This window comes from Corylus avellana, chromosome 2 (assembly GCF_965113065.1).
Source record: "Corylus avellana chromosome 2, dhCorAvel1.hap1.2, whole genome shotgun sequence".
NCBI lineage: Eukaryota > Viridiplantae > Streptophyta > Magnoliopsida > Fagales > Betulaceae > Corylus > Corylus avellana.
The window spans coordinates 20,415,278-20,440,063 of record NC_142491.1 but is presented as its reverse complement, the minus strand read 5'-3'; the positions used below and the strand labels follow the sequence as shown (position 1 = coordinate 20,440,063).

General features: G+C 39.7%; 2 protein-coding genes and 1 pseudogene across 2 annotated transcripts; all 3 read left to right on the top strand.

Moving 5' to 3' along the window:
* Window positions 1–45: 45 nt before the first annotated feature.
* On the top strand, window positions 46–402 carry LOC148587457 (uncharacterized). Its single transcript, XM_088512624.1, has one exon. It carries the CDS (start codon window positions 46–48, stop codon window positions 400–402), a length of 357 nt encoding a protein of 118 aa, XP_088368750.1.
* An 8,262-nt stretch (window positions 403–8,664) lies between these two features.
* LOC132169550 (cation/H(+) antiporter 4 pseudogene) lies at window positions 8,665–11,650 on the top strand (annotated as a pseudogene).
* A 9,833-nt stretch (window positions 11,651–21,483) lies between these two features.
* Window positions 21,484–22,449, top strand: LOC148587456 (uncharacterized). The gene is made up of 2 exons (XM_088512623.1): window positions 21,484–21,879; window positions 21,979–22,449. The coding sequence occupies exons 1-2, from the start codon at window positions 21,484–21,486 to the stop codon at window positions 22,447–22,449; spliced, it is 867 nt and encodes a 288-aa protein (XP_088368749.1).
* Window positions 22,450–24,786: the final 2,337 nt, after the last annotated feature.

Below are 24,786 nucleotides of genomic sequence, written 5' to 3'. Positions count from 1 at the left end.
CTTGTGCAAAGCTTCTATGATGGCTTGATTGAGCCTCATAGACTAATGGTAGATGCATCCCGTGAGGGGACATTTATGTTAAAAAGTGAGGATGAAGCATGGGCTTTGTTTGAAAACTTGAGTTGCAATTCTATTCATCATGCTTCCACAAGACGTAGGGCACCTGTACTTAAAGCACCAAAGGCCGATGGTCTTTTTGAAGTAGAACATTCTCCAGATGTTGCTACCCAAGCTCTTGATGCTATCACTAGGAAATTAGATCAATTATTAGTTGTTGGTCTTGCTCCTAATTCTGCTCACTTGCACACACGACTTGAACCATGCTCATTTTGTTCTAGTCCTATGCATCATATAAATGATTGCCCTACTACTGGAAATTATGCTGATATTTCTAATGAGTAGGTCAATGCAGCTTTCTCACAACCGGGTAATGATCCGTATTCCAATACCTAGAACTCGAGATGGAGAAATCAAGCTCAATCCATTAAGCGGCCCTACCAACCTCTTTCCACATACCGACCCCCACAGCAGCAATACCAGGCCACACTACCTCCTCGGTCAAATTATAACGTTGAGGATCGGATGCTGCAAATGATGAGCTATTTGATCGGCAAGATGGGCAAGATAACTGGGAAGTTGGGCGAGATAACTGACAAGGTGGGCGAGTTGACTCAGACAGTGAATTCTCACTCTCAATCCATCGCCAATATAGAAGCCCGAATCAACGAAATCACCAAATTAGAAGCTTAAGTCGGACAACTTGCCAATGCCCTCAACAGGAGGGACGAAGGAAAGCTTCCAAGTCAACCGGTGACCAACCCTAAGGGACTATACATGGTAGAAGGAAGCACTTCTCATTTGAAGCAAGTTCAAGCCATCACCACATTGCGAAGCGGAAGACTGGTTGACAATCATGTGGAGGAAAAGAAGGATGGGCAAATTGAGGCCCTATAGAATCTGCATCAGGACAAGGGTAAGCAAGTAATCACTAAGGCATCTTCGTCATCTGCCCCCACTCCTGAGGTACCATATGAGCCTAAGGTCCCATCCCCAGCGCGTCTCAAGGCACCTTCCCACTTTGGGAAGCAAGGAGAAAAGATACAAGACATGATGGAGGTCTTCAAGCTATCAAAGTCAACATCCCACTCCTTGACGCCATCAAGTAAATCTCGGCATATGCAAAATTTCTCAAGGATTTGTGCAACCAGAAGAGGAAGATTCGAAAACATATCCCCAAGAAGGTCATTCTTACCGAGCAAGTGAGCTTTGATTCAACATAACACTCCTCCGAAGTTCAAGGACCCTGGAGCGCCTACAATTTCATGTATCATTGGAAGCCTCGAGATTGGGAGAGCTCTCCTTGACTTAGGCGATGGTGTTAATTTTCTTCTGTACTCGGTCTATCAGCAACTGGGCTTAGGGGAATTGAAATTGACAAGTACTGTCTTGTAATTGGCTGACCGATCTATCAAGAAACCCCGCGGGATTGTAGAAGATGTCATTATCAAGGTGGACAAGTTCTACTATCTAGTTGACTTTATAGTTTTGGACACAAAACCGGTTCCAAATCTAGATAAGCAAATTCCTGTCATCCTTGGGTGTCCTTTCCTCGCTACAACCAATGCATGCATCAATTGTCAGACCAGAATAATGAAGATCTCCTTTGGGAATATGAAGATCACACTGAACATCTTCAATGCCTTCCAGAATGCACCTGATCAGAAGACATGTTTCTTCTTGGATGACATTGGAGAAACTATTGAAGACCTACTTCCTGATCCTCTATCTGAAGCCCCATCATGGAGAAACCGACCGGAGCCTATGCCTCTTACTTCAAGTACTCCAACACCTGATGACAACCCCACAGGGGACATATTTCATTCAGAAGTTACCAAAGTGGACTTCATTGGGGTGAAAAATATTTTGTCAAGTTCCTCGGCTACCCAGGACCCTCATAGAGACAAAAGATTGTCTAGGGAACCAGTTTGGGACAAATACCTTGAGTCCCACCATGGGGAGCCTCAGGACTTTTTAGTTGAGAGAAGCAATTTTGGGATATTAAGAGGAGTCCTCTTCCTTGTGGAGTGCTACCTGATCATAAAGAAGAAGGGATGGAAGAGCTTGATTGGACTTTTGAAGGATCGAGGTAAGATCCTTCGGGACTCAGAATTACATTGAGAAATACCTCATAGGATCGAGCGCAGGTCTTGTGTGCTCGACTCCTCACTTCACCAGGGTACATGATCTCCATCCAGGTTTATTTTATCCTTTGTTGCTTCATTCTTTGATTATATTTTTACAACAATGTGTGCACTTGATTGGTATTTGGTTGGAGTATCACTTTGTCTTTCAAGACATGTGTTTTTACATTCAAGTTTAGGGGTATGTTATGCCCACATCTGCTTATTCAAGTATTCCTATACTCTTGATCTTATTCTTTAGTTCTATATATACATTAAGGACAATGTATGATTTAAGTTTGGGGGTATGGAAAAACAAAACACGGTCTATTATTGTTGTTATGTCATTCTTAAGCATATAGTTGAGCTTTGATTTTGGTTTGAATTTCCTTGGTAGGCTTAAAGTTGTGAACACATGATCATATGACTTAGGGATTTTGAGTCTTGCTACTTACTTTTGGCAACATGCGATGCTTCTTGTTTCAATTTAAATTTATCTTGAGCATACTAGCACATATCTGTGAGGTATGAAATTTTTGACCAATTATGTTTGTTTTCATGATCTTGAATTTTGTTGGGTAACGTATTGGATGAATAACCTTGGCATGCTAGTAAATATATATATAAAAATCAAGTTTGAATTTTTCGCTGAGTAATTGGATCTCTTTGCCTCATTAAGCAATGAGTGTTCACATCAAAAAGTGAAATTTTTGGGTTGATTAATAAAATGGCTAGCTTAACTTCGTAGCCTTTTTGACTCGAGTTAGTAAGTTCTTAGGGGTGTCTTTACACCTAATGCCCTATAACCTTTTGGTTTGGGAGTCATTGGCTTAACACTCGATAAATGGGTCAATTAGAAAGCTTAAGAGAGCTAAGCATTGCAAAGCCTACACAAAAAAAAAAAAATTGCCTTGGTTATTTCATCGGATAGGAACTCCAATGAATTCTAAGATGTTGATTCATTCATATTGGAATTATTTTGAAGCCTCATGATTATGTGTTAGTTCACTTTGCACTAATTGAAATTTGATGTATCTCAATCTGCCATTGGTAAGTGATTTGATTTGTGAATTCCTTGAAATTTTGGAGATGGAGTTTATAATTTTAAGCTTGCTAATGAATGAGAACCATTATTTTTGTGATGTTTTATTCTTTTGAATGACATAATGATGACAATGTTTGTGATTATCATTCTTGGAAAACCCTCACGAGATTTCACTCGTCCTCTAGGGAATGTCTAGGGGTTTAAAAGGCTTGTTACATATGCTAAATGCAATCGTACATCCCACGAAAGATGGACTTATCTTTTTGTTTTTGTTTTTCAGTTTTATTCATGTTTTGTATTGCTAAGGGACTAGCAATATGTAAGTTTGGAGGTATGATAAGCGCCGGATGTTGTACATTCAAGCCCCTTAACTCGCATATGTTAATTCCTTAGCATTGTTATTTGTTTGATTTTGTGTTGTTTTATTGTTTTCAAGTTTTAAATAAAAATGAAATTAATTCCATTGATTTTGGGTTTAAAAGCACACTTTGTGAAGACCTAGAAGATGTGATTAAGCTTAACCAATCATAATAGAAAACCTATATGATGTTGTTAAGTTTAATCAAGTAAAAGAGATGGTTAAATCGAAATTTTTCTAATTGGAGTCAAAATCGGTTTGGATTCAAATTTGGATTCTGCACATGTCTCAGTATCTTGACCATAACTTTCTGCTCAAATATCGGATTGAGGTGATTCTAGTGGCATTGGAAAGCTAAGTCAAAGTAATACAAATCATTGGGAAATATGATTTTCCTAATTTGGACAAATTAATTATTAAATGCAGATAGACAAATTAATTATTAAATGCCAAAATCGTCCTGCAATAAAAGAATGCAAATCTGGACAAATCCTATTTTGATTTTTACTAGGAATGCTTCCTAATTTGACTAGGAGAGTGAATTACGATTTTTTTTTGGGTTTCCTAGGGCTTTTAGGACTTGTTTGCTCCCTATAAATAGACCTTAAACTTCAAGGGAAATGTGTGCTTAGTTTTAGATACAAAAATCTTCTTGGAGGCTTAGCGGAGTCATGAGCGGCTAAATCCCTTCGTGGGGTGTTGATGTAACCCTATTCAAACACAATGGTTTGATTGTATTTAATTTCTAGATTTTCAGTTTATGCATGTTGGTTGTACAACTATGAGAATTGCTACATTTTGATTATGTTCTTAATTATTAAATGTAATTGTTCTAAAATTCCAAAATCAATATTTGTGAAATTCTTCCATTGTCTTAGAAAGTATTTTACTTTTGTTAATCTCAAATCATTATTGTTTTCTATGATTATGAGAATGATGGTTATACAATGGGTTTAATTGATATATGATCAATAGAATTAGATAGGCCATGCCTAGAGAATAAGGATTGTACTACATCCCAGTTGAGTGTAATTTAGGTAGACAGTCCATGCCAACCGAAGATATATTACACTTATTCATTGATTGTATGTATCATGTTAACGAATTTGATAATTAATACCTAGGGAAGATGGGTCATACCGCATCTTAGTGGGTAGGTGGACAATCTGTGCCAACTATAGATTGATTATGCTTATTCTTTAATAAGGTAGTTTCTTGTTTTTTAGAGCATGCATAGAATGAATTTTTAGGATTAAATATGATTAGCCATTGTTGTGCGGATAGAGGTAAAGTCAATACCCTACACTCTCTCTTATTTTAAATCTCTTTTAATTTCATGCACTTTAATTTCACAAACAAAGTCAATCTCTTTTTAATTAGGTTATTTTTGATCTCATAAATTTGATAACAAAACTTTTACAGTCCTTGAAGTTCGACACCCTCTCTTTAGCCTATCCTACAAAGATTCGTCATATTGCAAGTGGTTATTTTTATTATTGATATTTTTGGATACAAAAATACCACATCAAGGAGAGAGGGGCAGCGCCGTTCGGGGGAGAGAAGAGAGAAAAATTGAGTTTTTCTCACAGCCACTTCCGTCAGAGATTGGGGGATCATTTGCTGTCCGATCTTGATGAAATTTTAGTATGTTGATCGTTGGAATCCTTCTCCATCAAATTGCTGACTCATACTCACTTGGTGAGATTTTTCTTTGTTCTTGTTGAAATCCACTTTTATAGTGATCAATCTATGTGTTAATCAAAGAATGCATGTATTCTTGATGTGGAGATACCTCTGATATTTCTCTAGGGTAGAAATTGTAAACTCATTATTGTTGATGGTAGAAGATTTAACTAGACTAGGTCCCGTGGTTTTTATCTTCGCATTGGAGAGTTTTTCACGTAAAAATATTGGTATTTTGCTTGTGGGTTAGCTTGATTATTTTTCTGTAGTGTGGAGAATTATCATTGGGTGCTAGATTATTTAATTTGGACAAAAATGGATATATTAATTCCGCCATGTATTTGATAATTGGTATTCACTCCTAACAAAAAGCAGGTTGGGTGAGATTGATCTTGGTGGTGGGTTTTGGGTAGGGAGTGGGAGACATTGTTGGAAGAAGCAAGAGCTAGGGAGGAGGTTGGGGGGTTGTCTATTCAATTAAGTGAAGAGGCTTGGGAAATGAGGTCCTCCATTGAAGCCTAAAGGAGGGAGAGAGAGAGAGAGAGGAAAAGAGAGTAAATGATAAGGTAGAAGAGATCTACAGTGAAAAGAGCAGGAATTCTCTAGAGGGGAAGAGAGCATTAATTGTGTCCCATAAAATGTTTATTGATTACGTGCTAAAGTTATTTTCATCAAGTGGTTGGTTAGTACGTACGTCTACCCTTAATTATGTGCTCCATTTATTTTCATCAAAATATATCTTTAATTTATTATTTTATCTGTTAAATCTTTATTCTCGTTTTCTTTAGCATTTATTTATGCTAATTACGTAAAACTTTACATTTGAATTGTAAGTAGTCCCACAAGAAGAGGACTATAAAGCGTACGTGTACAGATGAAACACAACAACTTAGGCTGACCAGGCATTGACCTTAATTCGCAAAAGATAAGGTAAACATTCTTTCTTTAAGATCTCGTGTTTAATTCTTTCTTTTCTACACGTGTGAATTGATTAGTGTTTGGCACTAAGAAAATGTATCTCTAAGAGTTTTGTTACCCATTAGGGCAGTTGCTAAAAACTAAAAAGGAATAATGGAATCCGAGAGCTTTTGATTTTGATTCCCACTTATGCAAGCCTATTATTTTGTGGCCTTTTTACTGTTCATTATGGGCCTTCAAAGATCGCCCAGGTTGCTTCTCTCTTGTTCATTTACAGGCCTCAGCCCACTTAGCTAAAACACTTGGCCCAATGCTGACATAAGAATAGATGGTCTACGTACGCCTATGTGGGCTGGCTGCATGCCTTAGTCTATCCAACATGGATGCATTGCAAGCAATTTTTATTTTTAAATTTTTCTTATTTTCTGGTAGTGGTTTTATGCATGGAATATTGATTTCATTTTCAAGTGAAAAGGAGGAATAAGAGTGGGACAATTTATGCAAAAGAATATAGATTTTATATTAAAAGACATAACTTGTAAGTTTCTTTCATGTACAAGTATGGGGAGCTAGCATCTACAAATTGAGGAAGTTGAGGAGAGAAACTCTAGTTTTGATCAAACGCCTACACAAGCACCTAAAAAGTTGATTTTGTACATACTTAACATCGTTCTTGTCAAATTTTCATGTAATTGAAATTGAGAGTAGAGCTTATCTGAGATTGTGTTAGTAAGCTTAAAAATATTGGAAAAAAATATAAAAAAGCCTCCCAAACTACGAGTCATTTGCAATATAGCAGCCTAATGTTCAAAAGGTTCTAAAATAGCTCTCCAAACTACTAAAATGTATCAAAAAGATCACTTATTTTTTTATATTCCTATAATACCCATATTCTATTAACAAATAAAATAATAAAATAATTGTAAAAAAACACTAAACAATTTTTTTTTTTTTAAAAAAACTAATGGGTGAATAAAAACAAAAAGAAATGTTTTTTGGAATAAATAATTAGTTATTGTAGTTGGCTTAAATTACAAATTGCTTCATATCGTATTAAAGTAAAATCAAAGGTACGTTCTTGAGATATTCAAAAAAAAAAAAAAAAGTATTAAAGTAGGCCATCAAACTACCAAATTGATTTTACTTTAATACGACATGAAGCAATTTGTAATTTAGGCCAACTACAGTGACTAATTATTTATTTATTCCAAAAAATATTTTTATTGTATTTATTCTTCCATTGGTTTTTTTTTTTTAAAAAAAAAAATTGTTTGGGGTTTTTTTCACAATTATTTTATTATTTTATTTGTTAAAAGAATAGGGGTATTATAGGAATATAAAAAAAGAAGTGGTCTTTTTGATATATTTTGGTACTTTGGGGGCTATTTTAGTACTTTTTGAACATTGGGGAGCTATATTGCAAATGGCTGGTAATTTTAGAGGCTTTCCCAAAATACTATTAGTATCTAAAAAGTCGTGTAAAATAAAAAGCTGATATATTTGGTAAAAAAATTTCAAAAGTATTTCTTTGAATTTTTTACAATAGAAAGAGTCAAAATGCTCTTTTAGGAAAAACTTAAAAATAAACATTATTTTTAAATTTAAAAGTTGTATTTTTAAACGTAATCCCATATGTGCTCTGATGCGTCCACCTTGATGTGCATTAGCTTGGAAACCAAAGGCCATCTGCTTGGCTTTGATTGTGCATTTGGTCCACAAATAGGAACAAGATCCTTTCAAGTTCGAATAACTTGGAGAGTATCCAATTAGTTATACTCGAAGAGTATTTTGTGTTTTCACTTTTTAAAAGGTCAAAATACCATTCAAAATATTCTCCTACTTGAAAAAATCCTAATTCCCATAAATAAAAGGACAACAAGGATTCAATCACGGCGACAATAAATGGTTCCACCATTGCATAAAATGTTTACTGATTATGTGCTAAATTTACTTTCATCAAGTAGCTAGGTGCGTAGAACGTCTGCCCTTAATTAATATTATACGCTCAATTTATTTTCATCAAAATATATCTTTAATTTAGTATTTTATCTATTGAATCTTCATTCTCATTTTCTTTAGCATTTATTAATTCTAATTACGTAAAACGCTAAATTTAAATTTTAAGTAGTCCCACAAAAAGAGGACTATATATATATATATATATATATATATGTAAAGCCCAAGTGTACAGATGAAACCAACAATAGGCTGACCCGGCATTGACCTAAATTCTCGAAAGATTAGATAAATATTGGAAAGGGATGACAATGTATACTCTTCAATACCTGAAAACCAGATTACAACCATAAGATGATCCGATCCTTTTCTAGAAGATGATCAACTTATAAATCACATGTTCTGAGAATACAATATATAGTGAATCTGAGAAATAGTTTCTCTCAATATTGTTTTTAATTTGACAAATTACAATTAAGTTTTTCTTCTCCATCAACTTTGTCTGTGAGAAAATAGAAAGAGGCATGGCAGGAAATGATCTGCCTGTGGAGGGTACAATCACATATGTAAATACAAGCAGCGGGAGCTCCATAATCGACTGCACTCAGTTGCCTGGCCCCATTGATTCATTCGGCTTGTGGAATTACATTGGTTCTGGGAGTTTGCCGTTTACGTTGCCACTGCTTCAGCTGCAAATGGTTATCATTTTCACCCTCAACCAAGCCGCCCACTACGTTCTTAAGCGTCATGGACTACCCAAGTTCACCACACAACTTCTTGTACGTGCATGCTCTCTTCCTCTTTGTTTTCCTTGTTTGAAATTGTTTGCACTTGAGGGGAGGGGGGTAAATTGTGTTGGTTTTTTGTGAACCAGGTTGGCATAATCCTCGGTCCGTCTCTTTTGGGACGGTTCGGTATAATCAAAAAAGTTCTCTTCCCGTTGACAAGTCAAGAAATAATAGATATGTTTGCTCACTTCAGTTTCATACTCTTCTTCTTTATGAGTACTGTGAAAATGGATCTAGGAATGATAAAAAGAACAGGAAGAAAAGCCATGGTTACCGGTGTTGCATGCATATTGTCGCCATTGCTAATTGGGTTGTTAGTCGAAATGCAACTTGAAAGATTGTGGCCGCTAAATAAAAAAGAAGCATTTATAATTCCATTTGTGACAATACAACATTGTGTATCTCCATTTCCCGTCCTCGTTTGCCTTCTTGAAGACCTCAAAATCCTGAATTCCGAGCTGGGCAGATTAAGCCTTTCTGCAGCAATGATAACCGATTTGTTAAGCGTGATTATAACCATCATGACCTCCTTCTCTAGAGTTAGCAGGGAGCTTGGTAATACGATCGCCGCTATAGATTCCGGAGCTTTCATGATTTACATTATCTTCAATATATTTGCAATTCGACCAACAATGCTTTGGATAATCAGACAGACACCGGCAGGCAAGCCTGTCAAAGGCATGTATATTGATGCCATCATTGTAGTTTTCCTTGGCTCCGCGTTGTTTTCTCATTTCTTTGGTCAGACTCTAATCTTTGGGCCTGTCATTCTGGGATTCGCAATACCAGACGGACCACCTTTAGGATTAGCTATTGTCAACAAGTTAAACTGCTTCGCTTCAGATGTGTTTCTGCCACTGTTCGTGACTACTTGTTCAATGAGGGCAGATTTCAGCCTAATCAAATTTGATAGTAATTTCGTAAAAATCACCGCAGTCGTCATTTTTTTGATTTTTGTGGTAAAAATTGTGGCTTGTTTGGTACCTGCCTTGTACTCCAAAATGCCCTTAAATGATGCTCTTGCACTCGCTCTATTATTGAGTTACAAAGGTGTAATCCAACTTTCTATCAACACATTCAATAGAGATATCGAGGTAACCATCTTTTCTCCCTATTCTTTTCCTAGAAAATGTAATTGCCTTTCTCTTTTTGGTTCCACTACGGGTGCCTTTGATTTAATTTTTAATGATTGGCTAACTTTTTGTATCCTCTTTAATTCATACCTACCTTTCATTCCTTTCACATTGGTAGCATAGAGAAAAAAGAAAATAAAATTGCCTGTTGGATTTTTCTTTCCTTTCCCTCTTTCTTAATTTCAACATACAATACTTACCCTAAATAAAAATAAAAATGTAGATGTAAAGAAAAGGAACAAAGCATTATAGTAAATTATTTTTTTGCCAATTTGATGGGATGATATTTCATGGTTATAGAGTATTTTTTGCATAGGTCCTATAATTAAGAATGAAAAAAATATTATTCTTCTTGAAACATCATACTATATTGAAAAATACATTTTCTAGCACATATTTCGTAGTAGTCAAGAACTGTGATTTCTTGAGCAAGGTCACCTCATGGTTTTCTCTAACATTTTTGTTTTATTTAAGTGTAGGCCATAACAGACCAGGTGTTCGCTTTGATATGTTTACACATCTTATTGATTGCAATTTTTGTGCCACTCCTAGTGAAGTTCTTGTACGATCCTTCAAGGCAGTACGCAGGTTACCAAAAAAGAAATATAATGCATTGCACACGCAATGCAGAGCTTCGAATCCTAGCATGCATTCACAAGCCAGATAACATTGGTGCTCTAATCAAACTACTTGAAGTCTCGTGCCCATCTAGAGAGAGGCCCCTTGCTATTTATGTTCTTCACCTTATCGAATTAATTGGTCGAACCTCTCCTATTTTTATTTCCCACCAAATGCAGAAAAAGACTGTATCTAATAGATCATATTCTGAGAATATCATTCTTGCCTTCGATCACTTTGAACAAGACAATCCAGGTGCCGTATCAGTAAACGTCTTCACATTAATCTCTCCACTCAAGTCCATGCACGAGAACATTTGCATCCTTGGATTGGACAAACTCACATCCATCATAGTATTGCCGTTCCACCGAAAATGGTCAATTGATGGTTCTGTTGTTGAATCAGAGGACAATACCATGAGGACCTTAAATTGCAATGTGCTTGAAGTAGCCCCCTGCTCTGTTGGCATCCTGATTGACCGTGGTCATCTAGGCCAGTCAATGGTTTCATCAAATTCATCATATTCTGTTGCAATGATCTTCTTTGGAGGTAATGATGATCGAGAGGCACTTACTTTTGCCAAACGCATGGCCAATCACTCTAAAATAACTCTCACTGTGGTTCACTTTGTTTCCGCCCGCAATGAAGGTGATGCCTACTGGGACGAATATTTTTTTGACTCTGAGATACTCAAGGATGTTAAGCTTAACAATACGGGTAATGAATCTGTGACATACATAGAGGAGTTGGTGAAAGATGGGCGTGAGACGGCATTGATAATTCGGTGTATGGTGAAGGAATACGACCTTATTATTGTTGGTAGACGAAATGACGTAGAGACTCCGCAGACATCAGGGTTGGCAGAATGGAGTGAATTTTCAGAGTTGGGGGTTATTGGAGACTTGCTTGCCTCATCAGATGTTAATAGTAGAACATCTGTTTTTGTGGTGCAACAACAACAAAATATATGACTTGTTGCTCGATTGTTAATAGTGAAAAGGAGGAATATGAGGGGGGACAATTTATGCAAAAAGAATATAGATTTTATATTAAAAGACATAACTTGTATAGTTCTTTCATTTACATGTACTATGGGAAGCTAGCACATGCAAATTCAGGAAGTTGGGAAAGAGAAACTCTAGTTTTGATCAAACGCCTAAACAAGCACTTAAAAAGTTAATTTTGCACATACTCAACATGCTTCTTATCAAATTTTTATGTTGTTGAAAATGAGAGTAGAACCTATATGGGATTGTGTTAGTAAGCTTAAAAAAGATTGTTAGTACCTAAAAAGTTGTGTCAAATAAAAACTGATATATTCGGTAAAAAAAATTCCTAAAGTATTTATTAATTTTTTTTTTTTTACTATAGAAAGAGTCAATGCACTCTTTTAGGAAAAACTTAAAAAAAATCTTTTTTTTTTTTTAATTAAAAAAAATTATTTTTAAATTTAAATGTTCTATTTTCCAACATAATCCCAGATGTGCTCTGATGCGTCAACCTTGATGTGCATTAGCTTGGAAACCAAAGGCCATCCGCTTGGCTTTGATTGTGCATTTTGTCTAGAAATAGGAACAACATCCTTTCAAGTTCAAATCAACTGGCCGGAGGAGAGTATCCAGTTAGTTATACTTGAAGAGTATTTTTGTTTTTTCACTTTTTTAGGGGTCAAAAATACCCTTCCACTATAACTAACTTGATATTTTCCCGCTCTTTTGAACTGGAGAGAATCATAATTCCCAAAAATAAAGGACAAGGATTCAATCATGGTGACAATAAATGGTTCCACATTTTCATTAAATGTTTATTTATTTATGGGGAAAATTCACTTTACCCCCTGAAGTTTGAGGTGTTTTTCAATTTGAACCTCAATGATTAAAAATTTACAATATACCCCCTAATGTTTCAAAAATTTGCAATTGGGACCCTCCGTTACTAATTTCCGTGTAAGTGAACGAAAATTATCCCATGTGCGTCTCACATGGGAACAATATGTTAAAACTGCCAATTTTGCCCCTCAGTAAAACAAAACGAGTCAAAATACTAAAAAATATTTGATCTTGAATGCTCAATGTAATTCTTCCATGGTGCTCAATTGGAAATCAAATTTGTGGAATCCAAAAAATATCCCATATAGTTCAACATTGTGAAGTATGGAGCAATCTGAAAAGAAATTTCGTTAGGAAACAAAAGAAAATTACAAGATTGGAACCGTAGAGGAATAGGTTATGAATCTGTGAGCCCTTTAAAACAAAATTTAAATCATTGTATCAAACTAACTGCTCATACAAATCAAAAGAATTTCAGAAAAGGAAAGAAAAGCAAACTCCAATATTTAGGAGTCTTGGTCGTATTCCTTAGCTTCCTCTTCAGGAATTGTCTCCAACACAGGAGAAGTGGGAAGTTTAGTTGGGGAAATGAGAAGGGCTGGTGCAACCTCAATCCAAGAACTCAAATTTCTCATCTCCTTTGCCATTGCAGTAACATAAACGCTTTGTTCTGGAAAAAATATCAATATTTAAGCTGGTGGGCTCAAGTCCTATTTATCTATAAGAGGATAAAGTTAGTTTTAAAATGAGTCCAATAACAACTTAGAATTGAATTTATGGGGAAAACATGTGTGGGTAAACATGTGGGCTGCAATGTTTATCTTCATCATGGAAAAAACTTTGTATTTATGATAGTTTCGTTTTCCCAGCAGCAATTTGATTAAAATTTTTCTCCTATTTTTCGTGATTAAGCCTCTATAAAAGGACATGTAGTCCATGGCTAAGATCATTCGAAAAATCCAAATTGGTGAGAGCACTTTGTGGCATTTACAAAGTGTAGAGAGTTTTTCTTTTACTGGGTATTTGAGAGAGATAGTTGAGTGGAGGTGTACAAGGGGTTAAGGGCTTGGGTTTGGGATATTAAACTTGAGCTATTCAGAATTGTACCATTGTACTCAATATTTTTCAATAATAAAGAAGGAGACCAGATCACGCCCCGTAGACGTAGGTATATTGCCAAACCATGTAAACTCTTTGTGTACGTGTGTGATTGGTGTGTGTTCTTGTGTGTTTTCTTTCCAAACTTGTCTTTCGCATAAAGGTCTGGTGGGAAATTGGTTGCCAATTAATTATCAATTTTCCCAACAATTGGTATCAGAACTTGGTTGTGGATTTCTACTCGTTAAGAAGAAATGCAGTCCTTGAAGTTTGGGATTGAAAGGTTCGACGGGGGACTGAACTTTGGGTTGTGGCAAATACAAGTCCAGGACATCCTAATCCAATCTGGGCTACATAAAACGTTGAGAGGAGCAGGCTCGGTAGATTGCTCCAAAAACGCTAATAGTGTTTCTCTCATTGCAGTGAGAGATGATTATGATGATGCTCTTTGATATGGGCATGTACATCCTCTGGCATGACCGCTAAAAATGTCAGGATAATGAATGTGTTCTATTAGCGAGTCCACATTTGCATAGGAGACATTGGTTTGGTTTTTTGATGTTGAGTATGTGGTAGAAAAAGGTGTCGATGGCTGATGAACTTCCGGGGGAACCAAACATGGAAGTTGCACCAAATTTTTTAGCAAGATTTTTTTGGACATGTGCCAAAAAATGAAAATTCTTGGAATGGTTTAATTCTAAGTGCATGTGCTCTTTATGGTGGAGCATGATAATTCTTGTAGAATTATTACTGTTGGTGTAGATAGTGTTTTGTACGACATCTCTGGGCATGGGGATGGGCATCGGTCAAGATGCGGACCTGAGATCTCAGGTGGAGGTTGCCAAATTTTTGCCAAGGTGGAGATTGTTGAATGGCTCAAATTGTCAACAAGTGTGAAGATAATTGTTGGAAAATATATCAATATTCAAGTTGATGGGCTCAAGTTCTATTTATCTATAAGAGGATAAGGTTAGTTTTAAAATGAGTCCAAGAACAACTTGGAATTGAATTTTTGTAGAAAACGTGTGTGGGTAAACATGTGGGCCGCAGTGTTTATCTTCATCATGGAAAATACTTTATATTTATGACGGTTTCGTTTTCCCAACAGCAACTAAATGAAAATTGTTCTCATATTTTTTGTGATTAACCCTCTATAAAAGGACATGTAGTCCTTGGCTGAGATCATCAGGAAAATCCAAATTGGTGAGAACACTTTGTGGCATTTACAAATGTAGAGAGTTCTTCTTTACTAGGTATTTGAAAGGGACAATTGAGTGGGGGTGTACAAGGGGTTAAGGGCTTGGGTTTGGGATATTAAACTTGAGGGGTTTAGGCTTGTACCATTGTACTCAATATTTCTCAATAGTAAAGAAGGAGACCGGATCACGCTTCATAGACGTAGGCATATTGCCAAATCACATAAACTCATAGTGTACGTGTGTAATTGGTGTGTGTTCTCGTGTGTTTTCTTTCCAAACTTATCTTTTGAATAAAGGTCTGGTGGGAAATTGGTTGCCAATTAATTATCAATTTTCCCAACAAGGGAGTGGGTTTCTGGCTTTCTTCCTCTGTTGCAACAAAGAGATATATAAGAGATGGCGGAGAAGGATTGTTTCAGAGCCTTTCTTGGAGGGTTTCTTGATTGCAGTGGAAATGGCTTGCATTTTGTTTTACTGAGGAGAGGCAAAATTGGAAGTTTCAGCATATTGTTCTCACGTGAGATCCACATGGGTTAATTTTCGTCCACTTAGATGGAAATTAGTAACGGAGAGTTGATAAGCGCCGAATGTTGCTCATTCAAGCCCCTGAATTTACATATGTTAATTCCTTAGCATTGTTATTTGTTTGATTTTGTTTTGTTTTTGAGTTTCAGGTTTCATTTGACAAACCTTTGGAAATTGGGCTTAAAAAGACAAAAAGCTGAGCATTCTGGACCTAGGATCGAGCGCAGCACTCCTGGGATTGAGCGTACCTGCGCTCGAGCGTCTGCGACCAAGGATCGAGCTCATACCTGTGCTCACGCGCATATCAGCTAGGCTTGAGCGCACCAAATCTTGGATCGAGCGCACACGGGCGTATAGTGCACGACAAGATTCCTTTCTAGCTTGGGCTTGGTTTTCAGTCTCCCAATTGGTCTGGGAGACTGACTTCCGATTTTCTAAGGATTTCTAGGGTTTTAGCTTTTTCCAATTCCCTATAAATAGGGCTCTAAACATTGTAAATAGACACACCGCCTCTTAGAGCAAAATTCAGTAAAATAGTCTGTGGAGCTTAGAAGATCATGAGCAGCTAAACCCAATTGTGAGGTACTGATGTAGCCCTTTCCAAGCACAATGGTTTGATTGTATTTAATTTTTAGTCTTTCAATTTATGCATGTGATTGTATAACTCTGAGGATTGCTACAATTGATTTCTGTTCTTCATATTAAATGCAATTGTTCTTTAAATTCCATTCAATATTAGTAAAATTCTTATCTTGTCTTAGAAATTATTTTACTATTATTGAACTCAAATCATTCTTATTTTCTATGATTATAAGAATGATGGTTACACAATGGTTCTTAATTAGCATGCAATCAATAGAGTTAGATAGGCCATGCCAAGGGAAGACGGATCGTACTACACCCTAGTTTAGTGTAATTTAGGTAGACGGTCCGTGCCAACCGAAGATGAGTTATGCTATTCCATTGATTGTATGAGATTATTTTCTTGTTAAAATTATAACATGCATAGAATGAATTGCTAGAATTAAATATGGTTAACCATTGATGTGCGGATTGTGGTGAAGTCAATACCCTACTCTCTCTCTCATACATTTACTTCTTTTATTTTAGTTTATTTTATGCACTTCAAATTCACACAAACAAATCATTCTCTTTTAATTAAGTTAATTTTAATTTTTTAAATTCTGATAATTAAACCCCTGCAGTCCTTGAGGTTCGACACCCTCAATGTAGCCCTATCCTACGGGCTTCGTTCTATTGCGAGTGGTAATTTTTATAATTGATATTTTTGGTCACAAAAATACCACATCAATTTTTGGCGCCGTTGCCGGGGACTACTTAACGGTTTTATTGTCAAATTTTAAGGACTAATTTTAGCTTAATAATTTATTTTTCTGCTTTAAGTTGCTAACTTTAATTCTGTTTTCTGTTTTATTTTTATTTTATTTTAGAATTTGTAAACAGGTCCGTAAGCAGCCTTCTCTGTGACTGCGATCGAGCGCAGGTCGTGTGCGATCGAGCGCACAAATGCACTGCAGCAGGATCCAAGCCAGTAGCGCTCAAGCCCCCTACTCCTGTGCTCGCACCCATCTGTGGCAGTACGCTCGAGCGCATCTTGTCGTGCGATCGAGCGCACTTGCGGCAGCCTGCATCCAAAACCCTAAGTGCACTCTAAGGCCGTTTGTGAGCTTTGTTGGTTTTCTGTTTTTTTTAGCTTATTTCTTTTCTGTTCTTTTTAAATTTCTGTTTAGTTTATTAGAGGTCGTCGTTCTTTGTCTTTTCCACTAATTTCTTGCGACCTTGAAATTGAACGCACCCTTCAACAAATTAGATCCCAAAAGAACTTTAATTTGCTAGAAGAGCGTTCCACTGAGACCATGGGGGATGGTAACCACGTAGCATTGCAAGATCACTATCTTCCTACCACTTACACTACTCCCACATGTCTTCGGTTGCTAGAAATTACGGCAACCCATTATGAAATTAAGCCTAGCACTATACGAAGTTTACCTTCCTTCTTAGAGCTTAGCACTGAAAATCCTTATGAATTCCTCAGTGATTTCGAAGCAATTTGTGAGACCACTAAAATGAATGGATTCACTGAGGATGCCCTAAGGATGCGTCTTTTTCCTTTCTCCCTCAAGGAAAAAGCCAAACATTGGTTCCAGTCCTTAATACCCAATTCTATCACTTCTTGGGCTCAATTGCAACAAGAATTTCTTAAGAAGTACTTTCCCATAGGCATTACCAATGATACTAGGAGAGCCATTACTACCTTCTCCCAGTATGAGGGAGAAGATTTCCATGAGACTTGGGATAGACTACAGAGCCTGCTTAGATCATGTCCACACCACGCTGTCTCAAAATGGGAGCTAGTGCAGTGTTTTTATGATGGCCTGACCGAGTCCAATAGAAAAATAGTAGATCCATCATGTGGGGGGACATTCATGTTGAAAAGCGAAGATGAAGCATGGTCTATGTTTGAAAACTTGAGTAACAATTCTCTTCAACAGGTTTCCGCCAGACGAAGGGCACCAGCACCTAAAGCACCCAAGACGGAGAGTTTGTATGAAGCCGGCCATTCCCCAAACATGGCCAACCAAGTAGTTGAGGCTATCACCAAGAAGTTAGATCAAGTTCTGTTGACTGCTGGTTTTGCTCCTATTGCTGCTCACACGCACACTGAAGCATGCTCATTCTGTTCCAGTCCTATGCATCATGTAAATAACTGCCCTGTTACTTGAAATTATACTGACATTTCTAATGAGTAGGTTAATGCAGCTTTCTCCAGACTGGGTAATGATCCGTACTCCAATACCTACAACCCCGGGTGGAGAAATCATCTAAATTTCTCGTGGAAGAATTCAAATTTGGGCAACTCAGCCCCAGGGCCACACACTCAATCCAACAGGCAGCCCTACCAACCTCAGTCCACTTACCGACCTCCACAGCAGCACTACCAGACTCCCTCAGAGTCTAATTTTGAGGATTAGATTCTAAAAGCAATGACTGAGCTGACCAGCGAGATAAAGCAGTCAATCAAATCTCAAGAGGAAATAGTCAACTCACCCTCCCAATCCAGCTCAAGTTAGGCAACTTGCCAACACTATCAACAGAAGGGACGAAGGAAAACTTCCGAGTCAACTAGTGGTAAACCCTAAGGGGCACTACATGATAGATGAGGGCACTTCATACCATCAGCAAGTTCAAGCCATCACCACCTTGAGAAGCGGCAAAATAGTTGACAATCATGTGGAGGAGAAGAAGGATGAACACATGGAGGTTGCACAGAATTTGCAGAATGATAAAAGAAAGCAAGTGAGCAATGAGGCTTCATCATCAGCAGCATCCACCCCAGAGATCCCATATGAGCCATGGGCCCCCTTCCCCGAACGTCTCAACGCACCTTCCCACTTTGGGAAACAAGGAGAGAAAATACAAAGTATGATGGAGATGTTCAAACAGGTAAAAATCAATCTCCCCCTTCTTGATGCCATTGCACAAGTGCCTGCCTATGCCAAGTTCCTTAAAGACTTGTGTACTCAAAAAAGGAAGACCAGAAATAACATCCCCAAGAAAGTCCTTCTGACTGAGTAAGTGAGTTCCCTGATCAAGCACAACACTCCTCTGAAGTTCAAGGACCCCGGGGCTCCTACAATTTCATGCATCATCGAAAAAAGAGAGATTGATAAGGCACTCTTAGATATTGGAGCTGGAGTGAATTTACTTCCCTATTCAGTATATCAGCATCTGGGCCTAGGGGAGCTGAAGCCCACCATAGGGATTTTGCAACTAGCTGATCGGTCGATTAAGAAGCCTAGAGGGATTGTAGAAGATGTGATCATCCAAGTGGATAAAGTTTTCTTCCCAGTGGACTTTATCGTGCTGGATACCAAGCCTGTGCCCAATCTTGAGAAGCAGGTTCCTGTCATCCTTAGGCGTTCATTCTTAGCCACAGCAAACGCATGTATCAACTGTCGAACTGGAGTCATGGAGATCTCATTTGGCAATATGAAGGTTCGGTTGAATATCTTTACTGCCTTTCAGCATGCTCCTGATCAGAATGAGTGTTTCTTTGTGGACAGCATTGAAGATTATGTAGAAGATTCACTACCTAGTCTCCTGACAAAGGATCCAGTGGAAGCCTGTTTGACTTACTTCGACTTTGAAGAATTCAACACCGACCAGTACATCAAAGAGGTTCATGAATTGCTAGAGACTGCTGCAAGTGCAGATTTCCATCCATGGAGAGTAGTAAAGGAGCCCTTACCTGTGACATCAAGCACTCCTCCTGTTCCTTCTCTACTGTCTCCACCGAAACTTGAGTTGAAGCCCTTGCCAGAAAAGCTAAAGTATGCATTTCTCGGAGCTAACAACATTCTGCCGGTTATCATCGCTTCTGATCTTCAAAAGGACCAAGAGGACAGTCTGCTAGCAGTTTTAAAGGAGCAGAAAGAGGCCATTGGATGGATAGTGGCAGATTTGAAAGGCATCGACCCCTCTATCTGTATGCACCAGATCCGTTTGGAAGAAGATGCTCGACCTTCTCGCGAGGCACAGCGCCGGTTGAATCCCAACATGAAGGAGGTAGTAATGAAAGAGGTAGTCAAGTTACTTGATGCAGGCATCATTTACCCCATCTCCGACAGCAAATGGGTGAGCCCCACTCAAGTGGTTCCAAAGAAATCAGGCATCACCGTCGTTGAGAACTCTTCTGGCAAATTGGTTCCACAACGCACAACCACGGGATGGCGTGTCTGCATTGACTACCGGAAACTCAATTCCCATACCTGGAAGGATCACTTCCCGCTCCCATTCATTGATCAAATTTTGGAGCGTCTTGTTGGCCAAAGTTACTATTGCTTCCTTGATGGCTAATCTGGGTATAATCAGGTTGCAGTTGATCCCCAAGACCAAGAGAAGACGACATTCACATGTCCATTCGGCACCTTTGTGTACCGACGCATGCCCTTCGGCTTATGCAATGCACCTGCCACATTCCAGAGATGTATGATGTCTATCTTCTCCGACATGGTGGAGAAATTTTTGGAGAGCCAGTTCATGGTGCAGGAAGGTATAGTTTTGGGCCATATAGTGTCCAAAAGAGGCATTGAGGTGGACCGGGCCAAAGTTGAGCTCATTGAAAATTTACCCCCGCCCACTTCAGTGAAGCAGATCTGTTCTTTCTTAGGGCATGCCGGTTTCTATCGTCGTTTCATCAAAGACTTCAGCAAAATTTCAAGGCCCTTATGTAGTTTGCTTGCTAAGGACACCCCTTTTCACTTTGATGAAGCATGTCATGAGGCATTCCAGTAGCTACGCTCTCTATTATCTTCTGCTCCCATCATGCAGCCGCCTGACTGGTCATTGCCCTTTGAGATCATGTGTGATGCATCTGACTATGCTATGGGTGCAGTTTTAGGACAACGGGTAGGCAAGCTTCCTCATGTCATTTATTATGCTAGTAAGACTTTGATAGATGCTCAAGTTAATTACACAATCACTGAGAAAGAGTTGCTAGCTGTGGTATTTGCTATGGATAAATTTCGTTCATATCTTCTGGGATCAAAGGTTATAATTTTTTCTGATCATGCTGCTCTGCGACATCTGCTGGCCAAGAAGGAAACAAAGCCTCGGTTGATCCGCTGGATACTACGTCTGCAAGAATTTGACATTGAGATTCGGGACAAGAAAGGCACTGAAAATGTTGTTGCTGACCATTTGTCAGTGATTTCATTTGAGACACCCCAGCGGGTTCCTGCTCATGACTCCTTCCCAGATGAGCAACTCTTGGAAATTACTTTGAGAAATTCGCCGTGGTATGCCGATATTGTCAATTATCTAGCAATAGGTCGGATTCCTTCTCATTGGTCTAAGCAAGATAAGGACCGCTTCTTCAAGCAAGTTCGATTCTATTATTGGGAAGAGCGAGAGTTGTTCAAGTATTGTGCTGATTAGATCATCCGACGTTGTGTCCCTGAGAGTGAATTTTCCAGCATTCTTACCTTTTGTCATTCTCTAGCCTGTGGTGGACACTTCAGTGCCAAGAAGACAGCAACCAAGGTTCTACAATGCGGATTCACATGGCCCACCTTGTTCAAAGATGCCTATGACTTCTGCCGAGCTTGTGAGAGATGTCAACGCCTAGGAGCTATGTCTCGGAGGGACATGATGCCATTGAACCCCATCCTTATTGTCGATATTTTTGATGTCTGGGGTATCGACTTCATGGGACCCTTCCCACCATCTTGCGGGTATGAGTACATTTTGGTAGGAGTGGATTATGTTTCTAAGTGGGTAGAAGCCATTGCCACAAAGACCAACGATCACAAGGTTGTAGTGAAATTCCTCCAAGTCAACATTTTCAGCAGATTTGGTACTCCTCGGGCTATCATCAGTGATGGAGGTAGCCACTTTTGCAATCGGTTTTTCAAGGCTTTGCTTCGCAAGTACTCTGTCACACATAAGGTCGCCACTCCCTACCATCCTCAAACAAGTGGCCAAATGGAAGTTTCTAACCGGGAAATTAAGCATATTCTAGAGAAGACGGTTAGGCCAGACCAAAAGGATTGGTCCTTGCGCCTCAATGATGCATTATGGGCCTACCGCACAGCTTACAAAACTCCCATTGGAATGTCTCCCTATAAGCTGGTATATGCCAAGGCGTGTCACCTCCTTGTAGAATTAGAACACAAGGCTATGTGGGCAATCAAGCAGTTCAATTTCGACATGCAAGCAGCTGGTCCCCACCGAAAACTTCAGTTGACAGAATTGGAGGAGCTGCGGCGAGATGCATATGATAGTGCTCGCCTTTACAAGGAGCGGACTAAGGCTTTTCATGACAAACATATCTTGCCCAAGACGTTTGTGCTGGACCAGAAAGTATGGCACTTCAATTCCAGACTTCGGCTTTTCCCTGGCAAGCTCCGCTCCAGATGGGACGGCCCCTTTATAGTCACCTTGGTGTCGCCCCATGGCGCCGTCGAATTGCGGGACCTAAAGGATGGCATTTTGTTCAAGGTCAACGGTCAAAGGTTGAAGCCCTGCATCCAAAACTTCGAGCTAGGTATAGACGTGGAATCCGTCGATTTGACGGATCCTGTCTATCTTTGTGAATAAGGCACTGACACCCTGGGCTCGAGCGCACACATTATGCGATCGATCTCAGAACACGGCCCTGCGCTCGAGCCCACCACGAGTGGGATCGAGTGCAGAAGCTCCACACTGACACACACTTGCACGAGTAAGCTCGAGCGCACCTTCAGGAGCGCTCGCACGTACCCATGCTCACGCTCTGCGCAAGTGCGATCGAGCGAACGCGAGTCCCGCTCGAGCACTTGTCCGGAGGCCTCACGTGACCTTTTTAGGTTACAATCCCTCTTTCTTTTCCCCCATTTCTTTCCCACGACCACAGCCGTCTCTCTGCCCCACCTCTGCGCACATACCATCAAACAGCCACCACACGAAACCTCACCACCGCCGCACCCCCTACGGCTGCCGTACCACCACACGCCACCGCCCCACCGTCCTGTCCCCGCTATTTTTCTCCCTCTCTGACCACTTTCATCTCTACCATTTCCCATTCTTCCCAATACTCCACTGCCCCCATTTTTTCCAATTTTTTTTTTTTTTTGTAGAAATCAGCAGTCCGTGAGTCCACAGACTGCTCTGTGTTGGTTTTTCTCTGTTTTACAGGGGGTTGGGCAGCCCAGTAAGGTGGTTCTCCATCCCCTCCCTTTTGGAGTGCCCACCAAGTGCTCGGCGAATTGGCTCAACCAAGCAACATCATGATTCAGGCCACTGCTTCCACATCCCGCTCTTCCCCTCCTAGGGATACCACCCCCGAGGCCCCATCCCAGCCGTTACCACGCCGTGGGAAGCAACGAAAGCTGATCTTGGAGACCTCCTTTGCCGTCGACACCATTTTCCGCAGCCTCCAAGCAACAAAGTGGGCGGTCAAAGAATGTCAACGCCGCGGCCTCACTGCCCTGTTCCAGCCAGTCAGCCCCATCACTTACGAAGGGCTGGTCCGGTAATTTTATGCCCACCTTACCTTCGACTGTACTCGGCCGGGTCTTCTTTCTTCATCAGTGGCGGGCATGGACGTTGAGCTGACACCCGACGACATTGCTGCTGCTTTGCAATGTTCGCATACTTGCTCGTCGGACATTTTGGCTCGAGATTGCTCACCTCGGTACTCGGACTTGCCGGCCGACCTCACACTGCAGTACATTGTGGATGATATTTGCAGTGGACGTTACACCAACGACCTCCGCAACTGCACGAGCAAGGTCCTGCTGCCATCCCGCCTATGGTTCGTGGACTTCGTCTTGCAGCGGAATGTGTGTCCCTTTGGACACAAGACTCAGAGGCGCAGCCCCTTCCTTGCGGCTCTATGCGCCTTTCAGAGAGGCTTTTGGATTTCCATCCCCCAGCTCATTTGGGATCAGATACATAAGTTTTGGGACAGGGCGATTGTGAGGTGCACTCAGGGTTCGGCGTCATGGGGACCTCCATTCCCTTTTCTCCTCACCCAGATCTTTCAGACCTGAGGCATAAAGGGTACACCCGCTGATGGACCTATTTCTACACATCCTCAGTTTGGCCTGATCCAGTGGAATCAAAGTTATTCCCACATGCCGAGACGACGTCGGGTGCCTGCAGCAGCTGAGGTTGTTAGGGACGCTGATGGGCCTATACACAATGAGCCACCTCCAGCGGAGCCGGTCTACAGCACGGGAGCGGCGGCGACCGTTACTATGACCATGTCACAATATGAGTCCCTCCACAAAGAACTGCAAGATCTCCAATCTAAGCTTATGACCTAGAGAGCAGAGGATAGGCGCAGGCAAGTGAACGATTTGAAGCCCAATAAGACCTGCTACGTGCCATTGTAGCACGGTTGCCACCTGCTCCAGTAGCATCTTCTTCTGCGCCACAGTGACGGGTTCGGTATTTGTACCATTGCACTGTTTTACTGTTGTTTTCCACACACTGAGGACATTGTGCACTTTAGGTTGGGGGGTGTGGGCATATACATGATAGTTCTAAGCATGCAATTGATTTTCCTGTTGTGGTTTGAAATTCATTGATGGGCTTAATATGACGAATACATGATCACTTGATTAAGGAATTAAAACTGGGTTACTCTCATTGGCAGCATGAAATATTACTTGTTTCAATTTGATTTTCACAAGCACACTAGCATATAGTCTGTGGGGTATAAAATCTGGAATCAAGAATGTTTGGTTTTAATATTCGGAATGTAGTTGGGCAACTTATTGGGAAATCGACTTTGGCATAAATTTCAATTTTTTTTTTTTAAAAATGATCATTTTAAACTTTCCACCAAGTAACCGGACCTCTTGCCTTATTAAGCAGTGAGTGTTCGCGTCAAAAAGTGAGAAGTTTGGATTGGTTGATAAAAAAAAAAAAAAAAGCTTAGCTTTGTAGCCT

Excerpts from the sequence above, each read along its gene's own strand:
- LOC148587456 (XM_088512623.1), top strand. The coding sequence starts at position 21,484 with ATGTCTCGGAGGGACATGATGCCATTGAACCCCATCCTTATTGTCGAT. Across the intron at positions 21,880-21,978 it reads AGCATATTCTAGAGAAGACG|CTGGTATATGCCAAGGCGTG; the intron begins GTTAGGCCAGAC and ends TCTCCCTATAAG.
- LOC148587457 (XM_088512624.1), top strand. The coding sequence starts at position 46 with ATGGTAGATGCATCCCGTGAGGGGACATTTATGTTAAAAAGTGAGGAT.